General features: G+C 43.2%; 1 protein-coding gene across 2 annotated transcripts in view; it reads right to left on the bottom strand.

Moving 5' to 3' along the window:
- Positions 1-1,240: 1,240 nt before the first annotated feature.
- LOC146059048 (methyltransferase-like protein 21E) overlaps positions 1,241-24,089 on the bottom strand; it is a 28,617-nt gene continuing 5,768 nt past the window's right edge. Inside the window, exons 3-6 of one of the 2 annotated variants that reach the window (XM_083171193.1) lie at positions 23,966-24,022; positions 16,994-17,154; positions 9,415-9,532; positions 1,241-2,283 (exon numbers count right to left, since the gene is read on the bottom strand). In XM_083171193.1, the coding sequence (XP_083027319.1) occupies positions 1,871-2,283; positions 9,415-9,532; positions 16,994-17,154; positions 23,966-23,981 (708 nt within the window). In that variant the 5' untranslated portion in view covers positions 23,982-24,022 and the 3' untranslated portion in view covers positions 1,241-1,870. Of the gene's footprint in view, positions 2,284-9,414; positions 9,533-16,993; positions 17,155-23,965; positions 24,026-24,089 lie in introns of both variants that reach the window. The other variant, XM_083171194.1, reaches the window with a different exon arrangement.

The raw sequence follows: 24,089 nt of genomic DNA on the forward strand, positions 1-24,089 counted from the left end.
TGATGAGGTATACAGGTGTATAGATTACACACATCAACCGAACACATCAGGCAATCGTCCGGGATGTCAACAAAGGCTCTCAGTGCTGTTAATAACACGGTAGTGTCTTTTAGGCAAGATTGCTTTGCCTGTATGATGGGCTGAAGGTATCCGTCAAGATAAATTGAAATTGGTTGAAATATCGACCCTCTCGCCGATATTATCGGTCGACCAGGCGGTGATAGCAGGTTTTTATGTACTTTTGGCAGGGTATAAAGTAGAGGCCTGATAGGTTTGTCCACTGTCAGGCATTTCATAATGGCATCATTGATAATTCCATCCACACAGGCTTTCTGTAATAATAAATCGAGTTCCTTCTTAAACCGGCTCGTGGGGTCTGAAGGTAAAGCTCTGTATGTGCGTGTGTCCGGTAGCTGTCTTTGGATTTCCTGTTTATAATCGGCCAAATTTTGCACCACTAGTGCTCCCCCTTTATCAGATTGTCTGATTATAATATCATCATAGGCAGATAAGTTCTTTAACGCTCCTCTTTCATCTTTGGTAAGGTTCCAATACTGTGGAACGATATCCATGGTATGCTTGGGAGTTGCTTGCTCTATCGTGCGACTAAATGTTTTTAGAGAGGGGTTGTTGCTTAGTGGGTCAAATGTTGACTTAGGGCAGAGAGGAATTAGATGTGTAGGTAGTGGGGTTTCTTCACTCACTGGTGTACTCTCTCCAAAATGTTCCCTCAATCTGATTTTCCTATTCAATTTATATGCATCCACTTTCCATTGTAGGGTATCAAATTTGGCTGTAGGGGTAAAGGTTAATCCCTTACGCAAGACAGATTTTTCTGCTGGAGTCAGTACGCGTGTGGACAAATTAAAAATGTTGTCATCAGCTGGATTACTCATTACTCATTACTGTGAGTGTATATATATATATATATATATATAGGGGATCGAATGATCAGGCGGCACTCTCGGATTTAGTGAAAGAACTTCAGTGGAAATTTATTGCTCCAACATGTTTCGGGCAGCGTGTGCCCGTCCTCAGGGATCCCTGAGGACGGGCACACGCTGCCCGAAACATGTTGGAGCAATAAATTTCCACTGAAGTTCTTTCACTAAATCCGAGAGTGCCGCCTGATCATTCGATCCCCTGCATTGGGACCCACGGGTCCATACTGGAAGGCACCGGGTCAGCAGATATCTGGACCTGCTCCTGGGAGTGCCGGCCAAACATACAAGCATATATATATATATATATATATATATATATATATGTCAGTTGGGGTCAGTCCGGCACTCTCCGTGATAGATAACAAGAACCCGGGTGCCCTCTGGAGGATGATAGATAGGTTGCAGCAATAGAACAAAACAGTGGCACTCCACAGGATTTTCAAGGTACACAAGCCCTGTTACCTTGAAAAAGGGGTAATTCTGAACCCCGAAACGTTGGTAGTTATCTTTTGATCACTAAAAGTTTTTTTCAAAATCCCGTAATTTATGATTTTTCCCTGCCCTATTTCCCATTTTTGTATATTTTAATCGTATTGGTTTTTGGGCCACCTTCTCTCTAAAAAATTATCTATTTTGCCCTGTTCCTGACTGTCCTGATTGTAATCTTTTCTTCTATTTTGATCACTAAAAGTTTTGTTTTACTGCTGCAACATGTGTGTGTGTGTATGTGTGTATGTATATATATATATATATATATATATATATATATACACACTATTTATTTCTTAATGTGTGAACATATGTAAAATAGTTTCACATATGTTTAATTTTACCATTTTCTATAAAGTTTTTGTTATACTGATTATTAGTTTTAAAAATATAATAACTTAATAACTTAATTGTAATGTTCATGAAATAAATAAACATTATTTCCTGAGCTTACATCTTCTGCTAGCTCTATAGAGTTTTATGTCCAGACTGGGCAGATCATAGACAACCTGCATGTCGAATGATTTCTGGAAATTATTAATAAATGTATTTTCGAGATGAGTATTTTCTGTCCGAAATCTCATGGCCCAGAGGATAGTGGTCTTCTCCTTGCACAAATGCTCAAATGTCTCTAAAAGTTCCTCAAGGTATGGGTGGTTATAAACAACATCCGCTGCTAGGATGTAATCAAAGTCTGAGGAAGACCTAGGAAACGTTTCCTCCAGATAAGATCCCCAAGTCAGTTCTTTAACCTGTGGGACATGTTTACATTTTAGTTTGGTGTTTCGAATAACATTATATTGCAGGTTTCCAATGAGTTCTTTTAGGTCTGTGGCTATAACTTGTGCACCTGCAAAACAAAAAATGTGTGTTTAATGGAGGAGAAAATAATTAGACACTTTATTACATTACACCACAAGATTCTCAAAGTATATAAAAATGTATCAGTTTTATGAAGTGTAAAATGCCAAGATAAAAAAAAAAAAAACTTAGACCTGTATAATACAGTTGGTAAGGCATGGGAGAGAAGGCATGTCACAAGAGAGAAGTCACAAGGCATGGGAGAGAACCAGGGCCATTACCAGGGACATCTTAACGTATGGGCTCAACAGGCAGTTGCCCAAGGGCCTTTCAGCTGGGGCAGATTGGGTTGTGGGTATCTGCCTCCTATGCTTATGGAGAGACAGTGGAGAATGCTGCCTGATACTATATCCATAGGCGAATCTAGAATTATGGTAATGGGTGGTACCAGATCTAGACATAACAGCAGGGGGACCTTTGTGCGGCGTAGCCGCGCGGCAAAAAGGGGGTGTGGTCTCATGGGAAGGAGGCGTGGCATCACAAAAAGGGGTGTGGTATTACACTTTAGACCATACACAGTAATGCCCATTACACATTTTAGCAAACTCCTTAATACCCATTACACATAAAGCCACACGCCGTAATGCCAATTACACATAAGGCCACACACCATAATGCCCATTACACATTGTGCCACATATCATGATGCCCATTACATACTATATAACAAACCGTAATGCCCATTACATATTTGCCACATAAGTGCTGCTTACCTACGTGCTCATTGCTAGGGGGTTCTTGCTTGATGGCACCATAGTAGCCATTACACATGATGCCGCACACCATAGTACCCATTACACATGATGCTGCACACCATAGTACCCATTACACATGATGCCGCACACCATAGTACCCATTACACATGATGCCGTGTACCATAGTACCCATTACACATGATGCTGCACACATAATGTCCCTTACACATGATGCTGCACACATAATGCCGCTTACACATGATGCTGCACACCGTAATGCCCCTTTGAAATAATACCCCTTTCACAACAGAAAATGCAGGGATTTACCCGGGAATATGGTCCCAGGATCATGCAGGGACATTCCCAGGCTGACCCTTTATACACCAGCCTAGTCCCTGCATTTTCTGGTGTGAGGGGGAGAGACAACCACTCCCCTCTCCCTACCCCCCTTTAACAAACCAGCTATATCTTTGGAACCAACTGACCCATTTACATGAGACCAGTATCATATTGAAGAACATTTGAGTTGACTTCGAATGATTTTGGTCCCGTTAAACTAGGCTGTTTGGTTCCAGAGAAATTGGCCCTCAAAGAATATAAACAGTCATGAAATTACATTTAAGAAATGAAAAAAAAAAAAAAAAACGGTTTAACCTCAATATCCCTGGAACCAATTAATCCATATAGATCCAGCCTGGTATCAGATTGAAGGCCCAGCGATTTGGGTTCGACTGAGATAAACCTTGAGCTTCAGTGATGCCGAAGGGGGAACTGGCAGCCATTGAACTGGGTGGGGGTACCATGTTATCCTATAGGGAAAACGTTTCAGCTTTGCCTGGCCGTATCTCCGGTTCCCAGAGGGCTAGAGACACGGGACTGGGCTTGTTGGAAAGCCCCATCCCTCAGCTACAAAATGTCCTGTGCACCCCCGGACTACCCCCTAGATTCGCCTATGACTATATCCATCAATCAGAGGCTAGTACTCTCTAGCTGCCTCCCAGCCTGCAGCCAGACAGTGAATGGCTATCTGTATGCTAAATGGTGGATGGCTAGAGCTATCCACCAATCAGAGAGCAACCAACCATTCCCAACCAGTCCACAGCAAGAACATTTTATAATTTTTGTTTTTGTTTCAATTCTTCCCGTAAATGGGTGCGGAGGGACCCCAAATGCATTGCTTGGTACTTGTGGAGTATCACGGCTCCCACGATCTTCATCGTATGCTGATTGTATGCTAAAAATCGCGATACGATTTTTACCGATTTTTGAGCATTTTTGCTAAAAAATCGTATGCGATCGCATCGGATGCCATACGATGCGATGCGATGGCACCCGATTTTGCACTGAAATGCATCAGAATGCATTGAAATGTGTATTAAACTTGTGAAATGCCCCCAAATGCCATTTTTCATAGTTCACCACCCCCACTATCAACGTCAACCCGAAGCGTGGCGAGCGCAGCAAGCCCGCGAGGGGCGGCGGTACGCGTCCTACGACCTTTTCATACCCCCACTATCCACGTCGGTGTGGAGTTGAGAATAGAAAGTGTGGCGAGCGCAGCGAGCCACCGAGCCCGAAGCGTGGCGAGCGCAGCGAGGCCCGCGAGGGGACGCGGATACCTTCACAGCTATACGCGTCCCCTTGCGGGCTTCACAGGTATCCGCGTGCGCTCGCCACGCTTCGGGCTCGGTGGCTCGCTGTGCTCGCCACACTTTCTATTCTCAACTCCACGCCGACGTGGATAGTGGGGGTATGAAAAGGTCGTAGGACGCGTACCGCCGCCCCTCGCGGGCTCGCTGCGCTCGCCACACTTCGGGTTGACGTTGATAGCAAAAATGCTCAAAAATCGGTAAAAATCGTATCGCATCGTATGCCACTACATATGGCATACGATGCCATACGATGGGAGCCGTGATACTCCACAAGTACCCATTGCTTTCCCCGGGGTATACAATGCTGTTAACACAGCCCTGGACATTATCTCCCTACCTCCCACAGTTCTCCAGCAGTCAGTGGTTGGTTATTGAAGTAGAGGAAGGGCTGGGTTGTACAAGGGTGCAGAGTAGGAATAAGGTGGTGGAATGTGTTGTTACGGGTTAACGCATTGTTTCAACATTTTGTTTGTTATCTGTGACAGAAGGCATTCCAATATCACAATTATGGAGTATGATGTAAAACACATATTTAGTTTTGTTGCATCATGTTGTAATATTGAAGACTTTTGCTTGACTAATTTATGGATCCAGGACAGAAGGAGCATTTGTGCTGCTGATGATTATGCTAAGTGTCAGTATTATGAATAGGGGGCTGCTGCAGCCAGTGGCATGTTATGCTAGCAGTGCCGGTGCAAGGCGCCGGAGCGCCCCAGACGGGGGGTTGCCCAGGCGCTCACCCGCTTCATGGGTATAATTACTCACCCTTCGTGAGGAGCTCGGGTCTAGCTCAGCGGGCGGGAGGGAGAGCTGGAGGTCTGGCTAAGCGGGCAGGAGGGAGGCCTCGCAGTTCAGTCCCGGCGCAGTGTGACTGACATCCTCCACCACCCGCACCGTGTACAGCCGCTCAGCCGGGCAGCGCTGAGCACTTAGCTCACCCTCAGACGCTGCCCGGCTGAGCGGCTGTACGCGGTGGGGGTGGAGGAAAATGTCAGTTAACATGCACCGGGGTCCGGGACTGAACTGCACACAGCGCAGCGAGCCCTCCCTCCTGCCCGCTAAGCCAGACCTCCAGCTCTCCCTCCTGCCCTGCTCCCAACTACCGCCCCCCAACGGCCGGCGCCCTAGGCAAATGCCTAACACTGCCTAGTGGTGGCGCCGGCCCTGTATGCTAGGCCATAACTAGAGTGGTGCGGAGTGTGGTTGCACACTACAGAGATCTGCTCAAACACAATGCAGATTTTTTTTTTAACAAAGTATAAGTAGCATCATATCGTTTTTGTTTTAAATGTCATCAACTGACTACATATGAATCCAAAAATATTTTATATTATAAGACTACCATTTAAAGTAAAAAGGTGATTCTTTAGTCAAGGTGAGACTTTGAGGTCTAATACTTCAGTTTTATCCAAGTTTATTTTATATCCTGATAATGATTCATAGGTATAGATTTCTGCAAACAGTTTTATTGCACTGGATGTGAAAGAGAGCAGAGTATACAATCAACGTATAGGCAGTGGCTGCCAGGCTGAAGCCCAGAATGTCTATTACTGTAGCTCTGGCTCTAACCATTAGACTTTTTTGACATGGGAGAAAATAATTGGAGAAGGCAAACCACTTTGCCCAGTGACCTTTACAATTGGGAAAGGGTTTGCTGAGAACTATTGACAGCGAAGATGCCAAAGCGCGTTGTGGTATGAAGCAATGAGCCCTTCCAGAATACCACCATTTAGGCATCTAAGGATCAGTGATGGAATCTTTTGTATGTTGGCTAAATGAATGAGTTCTATTGTGTTATCTGCGAACTGGAAGCATAGGATAAAGGCAGAATGGTCTAACTGAATAAGCAAGGGAATTGCATGACCTAGCGATGTTGCCAAGACCTTTGGAGATACTGCATGTTGTGGTCCATTTGATATTAGGTAGTAGCTAAAGCATAAAGGTGGATCTTCTGGATAACTAATAATTTGGTTCAGATAGAAGATTGCCCAGGAACACATGCAGTACTTTCAGATAGGGGGGGGGGGGGGGGGTGTATTTCTCTCTGAGTTCTATTTGGACCATTTATATGCAGACCTGGGCAGCTAACTAGGGTATTGGGTTCTGGGGGGGTGCTACTGAGTCTGCCTATCACAAAATTAATCAATTCTGTGAGGTAGACACATTGCAGGCTGGCCCAAGGCTAGTGTGGCTCAGATCTGATTGGACCTGCCCTTTGGAAGCATTTACAGTGCAAGCAGGGATCATGGGTTTGCGGTGCCATGATTCACGAGTTTATGGAGAAGGGGGGGAGGGATGCCGATCCGAAAAAATATCCGAAAATCACAGTATTATGCCACTAGACATGGGCCGATTCAGGGGGGGCGGGGCCACCTGGGCACGTATGCCCCCCTGTCATTTCTGACATAGCTCATTTTGTAACTGAGGACATGTTGCTAACCCCCCTGGGAACCGGAAATACTGCTGGGCAAAGCTGGAATGTTTTCCCCATAATTCCAACCCTCGCCAAGTTCCAACAGCTGCCAGTCACCCCCCCCCCGGCATCGCAGAAGCTTGTGGTTGATCTCAATCGAACCCAAATTGCTGGGCCTTCAATCTGATACAATCTGTTCCATATGGATCAATTGGTTATGGATATATTGCGTGTAAACTGATTTTCTTATTTCTGAAATGTAATTTCATGGCTGTTCATGTTCTTTGAGGGCAGATTTCTCTGGAACCAAACGGTCCAGTTTTACGGGACTAAAATCATTCACAGCCCACTCAAAAGTTTTTCAATATGATACTGGTTGGTTCCAAAGATATAGCCGGTTAAACAAGATAGCCAGTTCATAGGCAAACACAAGGGGAGTTTCCGGTTGCCCAGAAACCCCCCTCCTCTTGGCAAGTGTCTTAAATTGTGACAACAATAGCTGGTATATAATATCAATAGAGCTATCACCACATCATGAAGTGAGGGACAGAGCAGAGCTGCTGCCCTCAAACATCACAATGGACCAAAGAGTAGCTGTCAGGAGAAAGAGACAGGAGCCTTACCATGAAGTGGGAGATTGTGAGCTTAGAAAGTGCAGTACTGGTTCTATTATGTTTGTGTAATTATTAATTATGTTTAACCTTTTCCTGACCACTTATCTTATTTAAATGTTTGAAAGAGCCTATACTATAGACCAGGGGTAGCCAACTCCAGTCCTCGAGAGCTACCAACACGTTTTCCAGCTCACCTCGCAGGTACACAGGTGCACTCATTACTAACACATTTTAAAAGATACTTCACTTGTGATTCTGTGAAGAGACCTGGAAAACATTAACTGTTGGTAGCTCTCGAAGTCTGGAGTTGGCTACCCCTGCATATAGACCATCTGTACCATTAAATATCAATACTGTATTCTATATAGTATCCAGTGTATTAAAAGACCAATTTCCGGGGCTGTTATCACTCCCCCAGACTCGCGTTATTACTCACACCAGTGGTGTAAAAGCGGCCAACCCGGGAATGTCCCTGCATGATCCAGGGACCATATTCTCGGGTAAGTCCCTGCATTTTCTGGTGGTAAAGGGGTATTATTTCAAATAGCCGGGACATGCAGTGCTCTTAATACAGCCGGGCAGCCTCCTGCTCTCTGCAGGCTGTCAATGGCTGTCACTTCTGCCCGGTGGTGGCTGTCCCCCAGTTACCGCAAGCATGTATCCCCCCTTGGCAATGAGCATGTTACCCCAGATGGCAACGAGCATGAAACACCTGTCAATGAGCATGGAACCCTTGGTAATGAGCATGTAGGTAAGCAGCACTTATGTAGCATAATTTGTAACAGGCATTATGTTGTTTGGCATAATACATAATGGACTTTATGATGTGTGGCTTAACATGTAATGGGGATTATGGTGTAAATTTTTAATGCGTGTCTTTGGCACGCAATATCCCTGTTTATGAAGCATATTGTGAATTTTGCCTCTATTCGTTTAGTATTATGTTAATTTTGGCTCAATCCGTGTGGTATTATGTGAATTTTGGCTCATTCCATTTGGCATCATGTGTAAGGGGCAAGTATAATGGGGTCTAGTACAGTATTTTATTGCATAATGTGTAGAAGTTGTATATGGGTGGTACACTACACTCAAGGACATGACCCTTTTTAGTGACCACACCCCCTTTTTCTGGCGCGTGCCTTCGGCGGGTGCACAACTATATCCTTCACTTTTGTCACCAAGATGGGCTTGTGTACTTTAAACACCAGGGCCTATTTTTAATCCAATTCCCCCTCTCTCTGCTCTCCTCTCTCTCGCCGCTCTCTTAGCATGTACACTGCCACCACTAGCACCCCCTCTCTCCCTCCCAAACCCTCTCCTATCATGGTGCCCCCCTGTCATTTTCTCCTGGATCCGCCCCTGCCTCTAGAGGGCAGGGTTTGATTGTACATCATAAGGGTTGTTAGGTACTCGGAGACCCCCCATGCGTGAATCACTGGGCCACCCTCCATGAATGAGTTGCCAAAAGTTTAGGGACAAGCAGATAAGAAAATATTTAAAAGTAGTTAGGGGTTGATCAAGCAGTGAAAGAGTAGAGAAAAGGACCAAAGGGAATGTTATCTATCTCAACCAACCAGCACTGAGGATGCATTTACACTCTATAAATCAATAGGTAGATGCTGACTAGTTGCTATCGGCAAGTCCTTAATTGTAAAAACAACCAGACCAGTGACAGAATGTAATACAGTCTGAGTATGGAGGAGGTTCACGATGCCAGCCGAAAATGCTTTTTTTAGAAATACTTACCAAGTAGACAAGCTACGATTGAAACTAAGCCCGTTCCAGATCCTATCTCGATTATGCATTTGTCCTCGATACATAGCTGCTTTCCGTGCTTTTCCAAAAAGTAACACAGTACTAGTGCCTGTGGGAAAGAAACATTGGACCATGGTCATTGTACTGTATATATCTTTTTAGGCATTACTTCACAGGTATTACGCGTCCGTACGCCACGCTTCGGGCTCGGTGGTTCGCTGCGCTCGCCACACTTTATAGAATCAACTCCACGCCGACGTGGATTGTGGGGGTATGAAAAGGTCGGAGGACATTGTGGGGTGGCATTAACAATGGGGGGGGGAGCATTTGACATAGAAATTACCCATCAGCGTAGGTATACAATCAAAAATTGGGTATGGGGGCCATTTAACATTGGTTCCTATGTAAAATCGGGTCCATCGCATTGGTCGCATTGTATGCCATTATAATGACATACAATGGACCCAATTTTACATAGGAATTTAACATTACATACAATGCTTACAATGTAAAATCGGGTATGTCGCGTCAGTCGCATCGCATGCCATTATTATGGACCCGATTTTACATTTGTCAGGAAACCTAAAAAAAGCCTGAAATCGGGTCGTTCAGGTCCCATCGCATACCTTAAGTTAAGTTATGCGATGGGACCCGATGGGCGCAGTGCCAGGAAACAAGTACGCAATTTTTTTTGTATTTACTAAAGGGGAGATGTATCTGACCTTTAAGAGATAAATTGCTAAAATTGCCCATAGCAACAAATCAGCTTCTCATTATCATTTATATAGCACAGTCTATAAATGACTGAAGCCGATGTTGATATAAGCCAGTGGTTCTCAACCTCGGTCCTCAGGGACCCCCAACAGTGCACATTTTCCAGGTCTCCACACAGACTCACAGGTGAAATAATTAGCTCCACCTGTGATCTTTTAAAATGTGTCAGTGAATATTGAGTGCACCTGTGCACCTGCCGGGTGACCTGGAAAATGTGAACTGTTGGGGGTCCTTGAGGACCGGGGTTGAGGACCACTGATATAAGCAATTTATCCACATTCTTTCTCTTGAAGATTTGACACATCCCTCCTAAATGAGGAGTATAAAAATATACTAGTAATGAGGATCAGTGGCTTAACAGTAGCGCACGCAGGGGGGGGGGGTTCTGAGTACCCAGAAACCCCCCAGGAATCTAAGGGCCCTAGACTGAAAGCTGAGGGTCCCCTCTTTCCATGGGTACAAGAATTTTAAAAATCGGCCCTGGGGAACCGGAGATATCTGACTTCAAAGCAGTGGCCCCATCCAAGCCTGTTAATTGCCCTTCCCAGTCAAATATTTCAGGTTCTGTCTGACTTAGAGATTTTCTGAGGGTATATTCCAAAAGCTGTGACTATCCCCCTTTGAAGGACACTAGCAGTTTGTCTCTACTGATCGCAGAACCAGAGATATCAGCCTTCCAGCAGCTGGTTACGGCTCCACACCTGGTATGTAGTTTTATATTCTCATTGGCCGATTGCTCTGCCTCCTGAACTCTGATCCCCTAGTCCCCAATACCATTTGGTAGGAGGGATTCTCCAGTTTTTAATTCCAGTAAAAGCTAAGAAATCTATTTCCGGGAACTGGAGATATCTGCAGTAAAGCAAGCTGTCCTCCCACCAGAAAATTATGAATAATAAGCCCACTCCACTATACACCCCTCCTCTGCGTATTAAACATCCTCTACCACCCTGGAAGTTATGTATCAGGACCCCTTCATTCAGCCCAATGCCCCCTTCTCCCACCTCATCTCCCACCATCTGTACAGTAAAGGGGTAATTAGTGTAAATTACTGATCCAGGCCCTACATGCTGAGCGGTTGATGTAATACCCCCTACCACCCACGGGACATTAAAGCTTCCGCTCATAGCACCCCCCACCCCTACCGCTGGAGGATAGGTAGAGGCCCCAATACATTGCTATGCCCAGGGGTCTACACTGCTGTTATGTGTGTGTATATATATATATATATATATATATATATATATATATATTTATTATTATTTATATACATTTGGTCTATCTATAATACTTTAACTGACCCGGCATATACTGGGTCACCTAAGTGCCCATCTCTGTGCTTTGCTCAACCCCTCTCAGGAAACCCCCTTCTGAAAATCCTGAGTTTGCCCCTGCTTAACTTCATAAAAGTTGCCCGGAGATACCCCTTCCACACCCGTAGAAGGCATTCTACAGGTGCCCCCCCCCCCCCCCCAACCCCCCTGCAGCTTAAACCTAACCCTCTTAACATGTGCTTAACTTCATTGGTGTCTGGATGTATCCATGATGTGCTACAACTGCTATTCAGTATATAGCTATAAATGATATATGATATGTGCGCCACGCTGCTGGTAATGCCTGACCAATAAAAGGCTGCTGCTGACACTCGATTCTATGAGCGTGGCTGCACTGCCCACAGACAGCAAACATGGGAGGAAACATTTTTAGCAATCTAAAATCTATTGAAATAAACAAATCATCCTAATAGTGCAATAGCCCATGTCTATTATCAAGAGGTAGTAATTAACGGTAAGGTGCATATGTGAACTCCTCATTGAGTCCTAATGGATTCATAGTTTGGAGTTCATAAATCCAAAAACATTCTCTTTGTAGTAACTTGCCATGTCGATCCCCTCCTCGTCTCATGGGTGGGCTATTACACTATTAGGATGTTTTGTTTATTTTAATAGATATTAGATTGCTAAATATCCAACCCATTTATGTATATAATGTGTAGTCTTTATATGTGTATGTGTTTTGTGGTGTAATAATTTTTCTGACATGAGATGCCGCTGCTTAAATGAATTAGTAATGCTGTAAAAACTTTATCTTTAAAAATAGACAGGGATACTTCCTGTATATACTGGTTACTATGGCAGCGGTAATCACCTCCTTTGCATATAGGAACGAAATCATACCTCCCAACATGACCCTCTCCAGGAGGGACACAATGCTCTGTTTCTGGACTTCCCTCTGAATGAATGATTAGCATCACCTGTGTTGAAAAACACCTTTCTTATCAATTACCCTGTTTGGCACAGGTGATGGAAATCAGACATTCACTGGGAAGTCCTGAAATAGAGCATTTTGTCCCTCCTGGAATGGGCCATGTTGGGAGGTATGACGAAATTGCTGTCCCCGCAGCTAGCCCAGTCCACGTGGTGACCGGCATCTGATGTCACTTCCAGTCGCCGGACCCGGGACGCGGCAGGCGAGCGGGACACCGTTCTTTGCAGCAAACACAGGTGGGAATCATTTACTGTATACTATTTATTGATTGCTTTGTTAGGCATTCTGTGCAAGCATATCTTCCCTTTGGCAAAGGTGTGCAGGGCCCCGAAACGGTCCGTCAGGCAATCGAATGGTGATGGAACCCAATAAGTAATGTATAATATGCCTGTGGGGTGGACATTTGAATTATGTTCCTTCAGAGCTATGCCGTATTATTGTCTACAGATGGATCTTTGTCCACGTTGGTGATATTGAGATCAAAAATTTTCTGCAAAAAAGAAAAAAATGTCCAGTGCTGGTTTTTCTATCAGGATTAAAACTCCCAGATGGATGGAATATATATATATATATATATATATATATATATATATATATATATATATATATATATATATATATACAGTAGAGAACAAAGTGCGCCCCTAGACAGACTTCCACCACCAACTTTCAATATAGACAACCGAATTTGCAACCTTTTGAATCACTGGTCAACAGTTTTATTACAATATTTCATAAAAAAACAGTATAAAAATTTCATTTTCATCTTTGAGTATTCGGTTCTATATATGCAAGGAAAACGGACCCGTTTTCCTTGCATATATAGAACCGAATACTCAAAGATGAAAATGAAATTTTTATACAGTTTTTTATGAAATATTGTAATAAAACTGTTGACCAGTGATTCAAAAGGTTGCAAATTCGGTTGTCTATATTGAAAGTTGGTGGTGGAAGTCTGTCTAGGGGCGCACTTTGTTCTCTACTGTCTATTTTTCCCATTTCTACCTCCCTTGCTAACAGGGAGGAACAACTTAGTTGCTGCCCACCCAATTACCAATACAGCGCATTGAAGGGGTACTCTTTTTCTCATATATATATATATATATATATATATATATATATATATATATATATATATATATATATATATATATATATATATATATATATATATACACTGCAGTTTCAGCCTGGCACTCTTTCCCAAATACCTCAGCAGCCACCGGTGCCCTCTCGGAAACAATACAACAAGCACAAGTATTTAAAGGTATGTTTGTTCACTTTGTTTTTGTACACCTTGAAAAAGGGGTTCAAGCACCCCGAAACGTCGGTTTTCACCTTATAAAAGCTATTTCTCTAAGTCCACCGAGTGCCTCTGCCTGTTTGTGGACCACTTGTTATATATATATAAATATATATATATATATATATATATATATATATATATATATATAGATAGATAGATAGATAGATAGATAGATAGATTTATTATACACTTAGAATGATAGTGACCGGGCAATAAAGTCAGAGGAGTTACACCCCCAGTCAGCATGATGTTGTGCCTAGAAGACGGGAGTAGACCACAGGGACACACATATATATATATATATATATATATATATATATATATATATATATATATATACTCTGTATGTGTATATATGTGGGTTAATTTTTAATTAACCTTTGTTACTGTGATCATAGCTTTCTCTTTCACCCCAGATGAGCTAATTTATCTGTAACCTGTGACAGCTGCCCCATAAATTCTAAAGGGGCCCATACATGGTCCGTTAAACAGATCCGTTTGGGTCTTAATTAGCACGCTTCGCATCGGATCGCATGCCAAGTGCATGCGGTGTGCATGCAATGCGATCCGATGCGAAGTTTAGCTAGTACAAAAAGTATGTGCAGCACATACTTTTTGTACCGTACTATGTGGGAGCGCGCATCGCATAGTACAAAACGGACGGTCCGGGAACGGACCGTCTATGGGCACCTTAAGTCAGGTGTTGTGTTAGGTGACTGCCTCATCTTTAATAGCCATAAGGCACTTGGCAGGTGAGCTTTAAACCAGGAAAAAACACATGTCCACTTTAGCTATGATGTGTCAGCAGTTGGCAGGCTCTTGAGAGACTATTGTTAGTGTAGGACTTGCAGTGAAATGGGGTCCCTTGGCGATGGGCTGCAACCCATTATTTATTTGATTATATGTATACTAAAGTGAGTTAGTTCATTATGGAGAGTGTTGAGTCCCTGTATTTGTATTTATTAGAGCATGTGGACCACAGGCCACTTCACCCCAACCTGGGAATGGCGAGTGCTGCTTGCACCCCATTCGCAGGGATGGCGAGTGTTGTGGTACTCTGTATGTGTGTATATATATATATATATATATATATATATATATATATATATATATATATATATATATATATATATGAAAAAATATATATATATATTTTTTTTTTTTCATAATCTTGAGAATGTTTTTGGATTTATGAACTCCAAACTATGAATCCATTAGGACTCAATGAGTTCACATTTGCACCTTACCTTTAATTACCTTCTTTTTTAAACCTGAGAATTCTGACCAAAACCTACTTGTCGCTTGCAGCAATAGTATTATATTTATTTGTTACATATTATTTCACACGTATATTTTATAATTATATTAATCTCAGCTCCAGTACTGGTATTTTCACATGACCTATTTCTCCGTGATGCTGCTTGTTGGGGTATCTCCTGTGATGATGTCTTGAAAAGATCCTTGTTTGGATCGAAAGGTCAACTGACTGAACTTTATTATGGCTGTCTGAGGAAACTGCTGGTGAGTGCCTTAGCCAAAGGATCTGCACTCAGTTCACATAGAAATCACATCTTCGAGAGTTTGTCTCTTTAATTACATTGGTTAAAAGTCCTGTGAGTGCCACCTGAATTGTTCTGTGTTTACCACACACACACACACACACACACACACACACACACACATACATATATTGTGACAATTGGGGTAATTCAGGCCTGACAGCATAGCCGTGAATTTGCCAGCATTCAGGTAGATGACACCCCGCTAGAGTGAAATCCCATCTTACGAATTAATGGGATTTGTACAGCTGCAAATCTATTCTCAGCCATGCAAATATGTTCAAAACCCTTTGTAAGAGATTTACCATCAAATAATTTTTACACTTGGAACCAATTATCACAGGTGCAGAGTAGCCATAGACTTTCTCTGTGGCTGCAATGAAAACAGGCATCTACGGCCTGTTGTAACCCCCCCCCCCCCCCCCCCATCATCAACTGGCCTGTGTACTCTTCATACACACAATATATCTGCTATCCCTTGCTATACTCTGAATAAACATAATAAAAATGTTGCCATCATACCACATGCACAAAATACACAACACCAGAAAAGGAAACGTATTGTGGCACCGAATGGGTTAAACCATGGTGGATGCAGAACTGTGTTTTATACAGTTTAATAAACTTATCTGTGCAAAATAGTTAAAGTTGCAGCAATCAGCTAGCAGTCTCAGGAGCAGAAAATGAGTATACAGTATGTTAGATATGAAAGCTAGAGGAGGTAGTGAGACAAAAGAATGGGTAATAACGACAGATATAAGGGGCGGGGAAGAAAGACAAGAGGACAAAAAGAGTGGTAATGGTTAGGAGAAACAGACATAAGGGGAGACAGAGACAAGAGTATATATTTGCATGCAGCCACCAGGGGGCACCTCTGGGTGTACTGGTGTCTATATGATCTAAGTAGAATATTCTGTGTTCAGAATAATGGCAGTTAAAATCTCTCTCTCTCTCATCTCCTACTATGGAAAGTGGTTGAAAAATCGCTGTAAGCATTGACCAATTTATCAAGCAGCAATTTAATCCCAAAAACTCCCAGTGTGTATGCACCTTAAGTTTGTTTATATGCAACTATCTTCCACAGCTCTCAAAGTGAAGCTGCCAAATCAAACTACATTGTTCAGAGCCATCAACGGATCCGTCCTACCTGTCACCATGGGAGGGAGGCATTAACAATGTGCGAGAACGTCAGCATACGCATTAGCCATTTTTTTAAAGATATCATTTAGAAGGACCCTTCTGAGAAATGCCTTTTAAAAACGGGTCTGGTATGTATGGGGCTTTATTATTAAAATATTAAACTATTAGGCCACATAGAGACAACGCGACAATGAAACAAAGCAACACATATGTAAAACATATATTTTGGGATATGTGTTATCTAGATGTGACATCAGGTAGAGGAGCGATAAAGGAAAATCCAGATTGCTGACATTAGGCCAGAAGATAATAGATAGAAAAGGCCTCAGGCGAAGATAAGAAAATAAGTGAAGTATTATTTTTAACCCCTTGTGTGTTTCACCCCTAACCATCTGCGCTATTCTCACTAACCATTCTCACTACTATATACAATATTCTTCAGTGTCAACCAACACATTCAAAACACAAGCGTAGATTTTCTAAAACTATCCATTGTTAAAGTGTTAAAGTAAAGCTGTATACTCACGGAAGGCCAAACCGTAGCACCATACAGATCTGTGGCTTCTACTATTTTTATATCATGTCCAGCAAAGTCAAAACCTTCCCAGGCCACACTTTTAAGATAAGCTGGAACGTAACGGCGATTCAGGATGTCTGTCACCATACCATCATTCTTGTTATGACCGTCTGGAAATAAACAGGAAACAAATACAACATAGATGACAGTTGTTTGCTGAATACAGCACTTGGCTTAGAATGAGTGATTCATAAAAGTCGCTCCTGCTGTATAGGAAAGGATAACATTACAGTTAGGGAGGCCAATCCCGGGATCGGGATCGGCGGGATCCCGGGATTTTGGCCTAAAATCGCCGGGATTTGAATCCCGGGATTGAAGATTTGAATCCCGGGATTCCGGGATTAGCAACCCCATTAGTTTTTGCTTAAAGCCGGGCAGCGCTGAGCACCAGAGTATGGCTCAGACGCTGCCCGGCTGACTGTTCATTACCCCCGGTGCTGCTGTCGGGAGTTGTGAGGGACAGTGTGCTGTGCCGACGGCGCCCAGGCTGTGCAGCGTGACCCCTGACATCACGTCACACTGCGCAGCCCGGCCGCTGCTCTGCCTGTCGTGCTGACCCAGACAGACGCCCGCTGTTATGCCTTCTGCCCACCCGCCGGAGATAGATGCTGCCTGTGCGCTGTCACCGCCACTGCCGCCGTAAGTGACAAGGCAGAGACTATGGGCACGGGGATGATGTGCGGGGTGCAGCAATTTATATTGACATCTGGGATTGCCCGGTTTTTTTTTATTAGGGAGGCCAATCCCGGGATCCCGGGAATCCCGGGATTGAGCATTTTTCAATCCCGAATCCCGGGATTGAAAAAATGCCCCGGGATTGGCATCCCTAATTACAGTATATGAGGTTTTTGGAGGATCATTGCAAATTTTTTCACTCCAGTTATTAAAGTGCATTTTTCATTAAGCATTACTCCCAGATTTATGAGGGATCGCAGTTCTCTGATACTTTAGGTCACACAATTCTCGAGCCAGTTAGAACAGTTGTCCTTGAACAATGTACCGCACCAAAATCAATAGCAATAAAACAATCTGGAATTGACTTACTTTGAAGGAAACATATATATATAGCATTAGGTGTACTCCCATAATGTGCATTATGAAAATGCCCACAGCAGATCTGTTCAGCTTATTTTGAAACAGTTGGGGCAGATATAATAATAACATGGTGTAACCACTGCACATGCCGAGATTTTGGCAATTTAGCTGACACTATGCCCTAGCAGCAACATGCGGACTATTAAAATTTACCAGGAAAGGGATCATGATCGTCATTGGAGAAAACATTAAATGGAGGCAAACTTACTGCCCCCCCCCCCCAACCTTCCATATTAAATGGAGGCATACTCACTGCCCCCCCCCCCCCTCCCCAACCTTCCCTATTAAATGGAGGCATACTCACTGCCCCCCCCCCCCTCCCCAACCTTCCATATTAAATGGAGGCTTATTCACTGCCCCCCAACCTTGCTAGTGAGCCCACTGAACAAGATGTGTGCTAAAGAGTCTGCCCTCTTCAGTGCTCCCACCTCATCAATGGGTAAGTTAGACAGCAATCTCATTCCCAGAGTCTGCAGATCTCTGCTTCTCTCCCTGCTATGTATGTTTTTCTTTGTTAACAGTTTAGTAACTGGTAAACTACAAGCATGAGGGTGTTACCAACATTTATGGGTCAGTTTTGCCTTATAATAGACTGTCCTCATCATGCTGCATGACATTATTCAATGACATAGCTGTGGAACGCAAGCCGGTGGAGCTGCGATGCTCGCAGCCCACAGCAGAAGAAGGAGGAAACGAAGAGTTATGGCTGAGTGAAGGTAATGGGGCTCAAGGTAATTTGGGTGCACCACTCGGGGACGGGACGCCAGCCCTGGGTACCACCAGAGTGCATCCAGCCACTTGCCCCCAGTGACTTCCACACCACGCCAACCCCCCCCCCCCCCCCACAGACATTGCACTCTAGGGACACTTGCATTTGAGGAGACACATACCCATTGAGAGGTACCGCTGCAGTGCCTGGGTACATCCTCGAGTGCAGAGACTGCTCCCTTGAGTGAACTATCATTCTCACTGTCAAGGCACTAATCCCTCACAGTGCACAATTCCTTATAACTTTTTGTTTTTGTTTTAAAAGTTTTTTCCACATAATTCTTGTACAAATAAGGTACTATCAGCACCACTGTGAACAGACACAGCTCGAGCCAAACCACACCTAGCTAAGTTCTCCAGTAGCACCGCTAGGACACTTATTGGTTAACACTTATTTTGAAAACATTGTAGTTAAGACAGGCATTGTGACCAAATCAAAGTATCTTAAATACACTGCAAGAAACATCTAGGGTGAAATGTAATAGGATGAGAGACTCAGAAAGTGAGAGCTTTGGTAAGAAATCTCCAGTTTCTTTTAAAGCGGCAATCATTTACACTGCAAAACCAGTTCGATTTTGAAGTGTAAATAATTGCCGCTAAAAAACTGGAGATTTCTTATCAAATCTCTCACTTTCTGAATCTCTCACCCTATTACATTTCACTGTACAGAATTAGTAGACAAACATCACAGAGCGCAGGTCTCTGCACCCCTGTTTATATCGATGTCTAAAAGAGACTAGCCCTCTCCCAGAGACCAGCAGCTATAATAGAAAACCCCTTTGAGGTGAGCGCTATACCACCCTTTACTATATAAACTTAACCACATGTTCAGTGTGTCCCAGTGACATCACTGAACAATATTGATTAACGATATTGTTCAGTGTGTATGCATAATATCAGGACCCTTGGCCTTTACTGTTAGTTATATTGGCCATGGCCTCTAATGCCTAATCTGTATGGGGCTTAACCGAGTGGGTGGTACATGCAGTTCTGTCTTTATGTGTCTATGGGGCTGTGTGTGTGGCTATGATGCAGTGTATGATGGCTATCAGGGGCATAACCACAACTTTGTAGCCCCCATAGCAACATATTGAAGGGGCCCCTGTCCCAATGATTCTTGAGAGATCTGTCCACAATAGTAAATAATACTATGCCCCATAATCAGGGCCGGATTAAGGGCCTAATGGGCCTGGAGCTCAAAATGTTCATGGGTTTATTATATGAAGTGGAAGAAGTGAGGCCAACGCCATGTAGGAAAGTAGAACCTGTACACTATAAGCCCCACTGTCTCCCTACATTAAAAAAGTACAAAAATGACATAAATGTGCAAAATACAAATGCAATTTTAATACTTATGATTTATGGTCAACCATGTGACCAGCTGTGATCATCATGCTGTCATGATGTTGGGCCTATTTTTATGTGGAGTCCTGGAGCTGCAGCTCCATCCCTCTCATTGTTAATATGGCCCTGCCCATAATAGTTCCCTGCTTAATTTTCTGAACTATAGTAGTGCCCCAGTCAATATTATGCCCCATAGCAGTGCCATAGTTCATTTTCGGAACCATAGTAGTGCCCTAGTTAATATCATGTCCTATAGTAGTTCCCTATATAATAATAAATCCCATAGAAGTGCCCTAGGTTATTTTATGAACAATTGTACTGTAGTACCTTAGTTTACATGATGTTACATAACAGGGCTGCCAGTGCATATAATGCCATACAGTATCCCAAATTCCCATTATGATAGTGTCCCCAGTTCATATTATGTAACACTACAGTGCCTCCATTTCATATTTTGCCACATTCCAGTGCCTTGTTCTTATTATGTAACATTATGGTGCCCTCCACATTACTATGAGGAGATCATATTATAACACATTACAGTGCCCTCCAGTACATATTGTACCACATTACAGTGCCTTGTTCTTATTATGTAACATTATGGTGCCCTCCAAAATTACTATGAGGAGATCATATTATACAGTTCCCTCCAGTACATATTGTGCCACATTGCAGTGGCCTACAGTTTAAATAATGCCAAATTACAGTGCCCCTTTACCATACCATTATAACAACCACTACATACATCTCTCAATGAAAAGTTTTCAATGACACAATACAGACTGGGGAATTAATCAGTCCCATTTGCTTAGCAGGTAAATCTGAGAAATTGATTTGCAACTTTATAACTGGAGTCCAGCCCCCCCTAAGCCTCTGGACCCCACAGCAGTGGCACCCCTTGCACCCTCTATATTAATGCCAATGGTGGCTATGGGACTGTGTGTTTGTGTGATGGGGGCCTCCCTATTTTGACAGTGTCGGCGCCACAATATCTGATGGTAGCCCCGCAGGCAATGCATCTGCAACTGATGTGTGGGATTGATTTATATAAATTGTCTAGGTAAACAGAACTGAACAAACGTACCTTCCAAGTAGATCTGGCACATCTACTCTTGCCTGTGTGTAGGGAGGAATAGGGCTGCAAAGTGTTCCAACTCAGGTGCTGGATGAGTTTAATTGCTTTGGCAATTGTTCATTCTGCACACTGCTTTACATATAAGAAATGTGTTATTGACAAACTTCATTTTGCAAGTTAAATAGCAAATCTCTGTTGCCTATGTGAGGGAGGAATATCTTATAACTCTTAATGATACATGGTATCTACGAATGCATGGGTGTTTATGTAAGCCACTTTTATTACTTTTAATTGTAGTAGGGGGGTTGGGGATTGGGTGGAAAGAGTCCAATTAATGAGTGTAGATCATACCTCCCAACAGTCCCGATTGTCAGGGCCTGTCCCGCTGTCCCACCCGCGGGCGGCAGTGTCCCACGGTGTGGGGGGGCTGTTGGGAGTCCCCCCTGTCAGCTGCTAAGCAGCAGGTAATAAATGCTGTGCGCATGCGCACAGCGTCTATTCCCGCAGCCAGGGGGCTGGGGGCATGGCTAGAGGCTCACAGAGCCTCTGGGTCATGCCCCCATAGCGGCAACATGGGGGCGTGGCCTCGCGGAAGAGCCGCGAGTATAGGCCACGCACCCTGAAAATTTCGGCACGCCTCCGCCGCGCAGCAACAGCGTCCCGACTGCTGAAGTGCCAAAGTTGGGAGGTATGGTGTAGATGCATTTAAAGATCATTACATAGGATGTGGCCGAATAGGCTGTGTGCATGGTTTAGCTGTGTGCATAATAGTTTTGAAGTGCATCATTTTTAAAGTGCAGCACAATTTAAATATAACTGCAGCGTTATACTGGCATTCCACCAAAGTGAAACAGAAGGACAGAAAACAACAACTGAGAAAACCAAAGACTGCTTTGAGTGAGCTCACTTCATTCTCACAACATACTACTCCTGGCTGCTTAATCTGGCTATTCATCCATAATACTGTATCACCATTTTTACATCTGCAAACAACTTTTACTGTCACTGTTAATGCTTGTATTTGCACTGTCAGTTTTGAAAATGCCCTGCTGTACCTCTAATGACTTCACCTCTCCTGCTCTTCCATTGATAGTAAGTGTCTCCCAAAATGTTATTCTTGGTCTTCTCTATCTCTATACGTCCTCTCCGGGTGAGCTTATTTGCTCACTCGACTTCCACTATCACATCTATGCTGATAACACTGAAATCTACCGCTCTTTTCCTGATCTCTCTCCCTCTATCCTCACTCATATCTCCAACTGTCTCTCTGCTATCTACTCTTGGATGACTCAGCGCCTTTTTAGACTGACAATATCAAAGACTAAGCTGACCTCTTCCCACCCTCCTGCATAAAACCCGACTATCTCTCACCCTAAACTACTGTTTATGCTCACCTCTTTCCCTTCTGTGTCACCCCAGTCTGTCTAACCCTCCCCTTTAAAATGTAAGCTCTCACGAGCAGGGCCCTCTCTCCTCATGTGCCTTTCTTAGAATATATAAACCTCTGCCACCCTGATAATTGCTTCACTGTCCTGTTCCCTGGTGCAACTATCCATATTTACCATGTACAGTACTTGTCCTAAACTGTCTTGTACTGTACTTCGGTATGTGTTTTTGCTCATAACTATGCTCTGTAAAGCTCTGCGGAATAGGTATGCGCTATATAAGAACCTGTTAATAAATAATAAATAAATGAATTGCTTTAATCATCACAGCTCTATTGTCTATTATTGTATGGTTTAACATTACTGCACTATTACTGTGATAAGCCATTGTTCAACATAATACTGCTCTCCATTCAGCACGGTATCCGGACTGATCATAGATTGACTCTAAGTCGACAGGGTCTAAAGGTCAACAATCAAAAGGTCAACAGAGTCCAAAGGTCGACAAGAAAAGGTTGACAGGGTCCAAAGGTCGACGGGGTTTAAAGGTCGACAGACAAAAGGTCAACAGGATCAATAGGTCGACAGCCAAAAGGTGGACATGGTCAAAAGGTCAACATGAAACCAGTCATCATGAAAAAGGTCTAAATGCATTTTTTTAACTACATTTTGAGCCGACATGTGCCGACAGGTGGTATTTTTTGCCTTACCATCTACTATGGCGTGGAGGGCGAATATATCAGTGCTTCAAGCCCGAAGCATGGCGAGCATAGTGAGACATGCGAGGGGACGCGGTACACTTAGATAGTGTCCATGTTAACCTATGTCGAAATAGACACCCTACAAAAAGTCATTTTGACCTTTTCCATGTCGACCTTTCCAACATTGACCTTTTGACCCTGTCTACCTTTTCACTGTCATCCTTTGAACCCTGTCGACCTTTTGGATGTCGACCTTTGGACCCTGTCAACCTTTTCAATGTTGACCATTGGACCCTGTTTACCATTTAACCCTGTCGACCATGTGACTGTCATCTATAAGTGGTCGACTATATGATTGTAGACCTAGACACTAGTTCTAATATACCATAACCATTCAGCACAGAGGTATAACTCACTCGTCTATACACTGAATCTGAAATAGTGCAATACTTCAGATTTTGCATTCATATTAATTAAAACGTATTATTTACTTTAATAGCCTTTAATAGCATTTAATTACTTTAATAGCCTTAGCTAAAGCAAGAAATGTTACCTTGTTCATCTGCCATTTTGTGTCCTGAAGATATTTAAGTACTTAGTTGACGCTCTTCTGCTGGGAAGTAGAAAACATAAAACATACTCCATTAAAGCTGAAGGAAGAATATCCACACCAGAAT

The sequence above is a fragment of the Crinia signifera genome, chromosome 2 (genome assembly GCF_055691185.1).
Source record: "Crinia signifera chromosome 2, ASM5569118v1, whole genome shotgun sequence".
NCBI classification, from domain to species: Eukaryota; Metazoa; Chordata; class Amphibia; order Anura; family Myobatrachidae; genus Crinia; species Crinia signifera.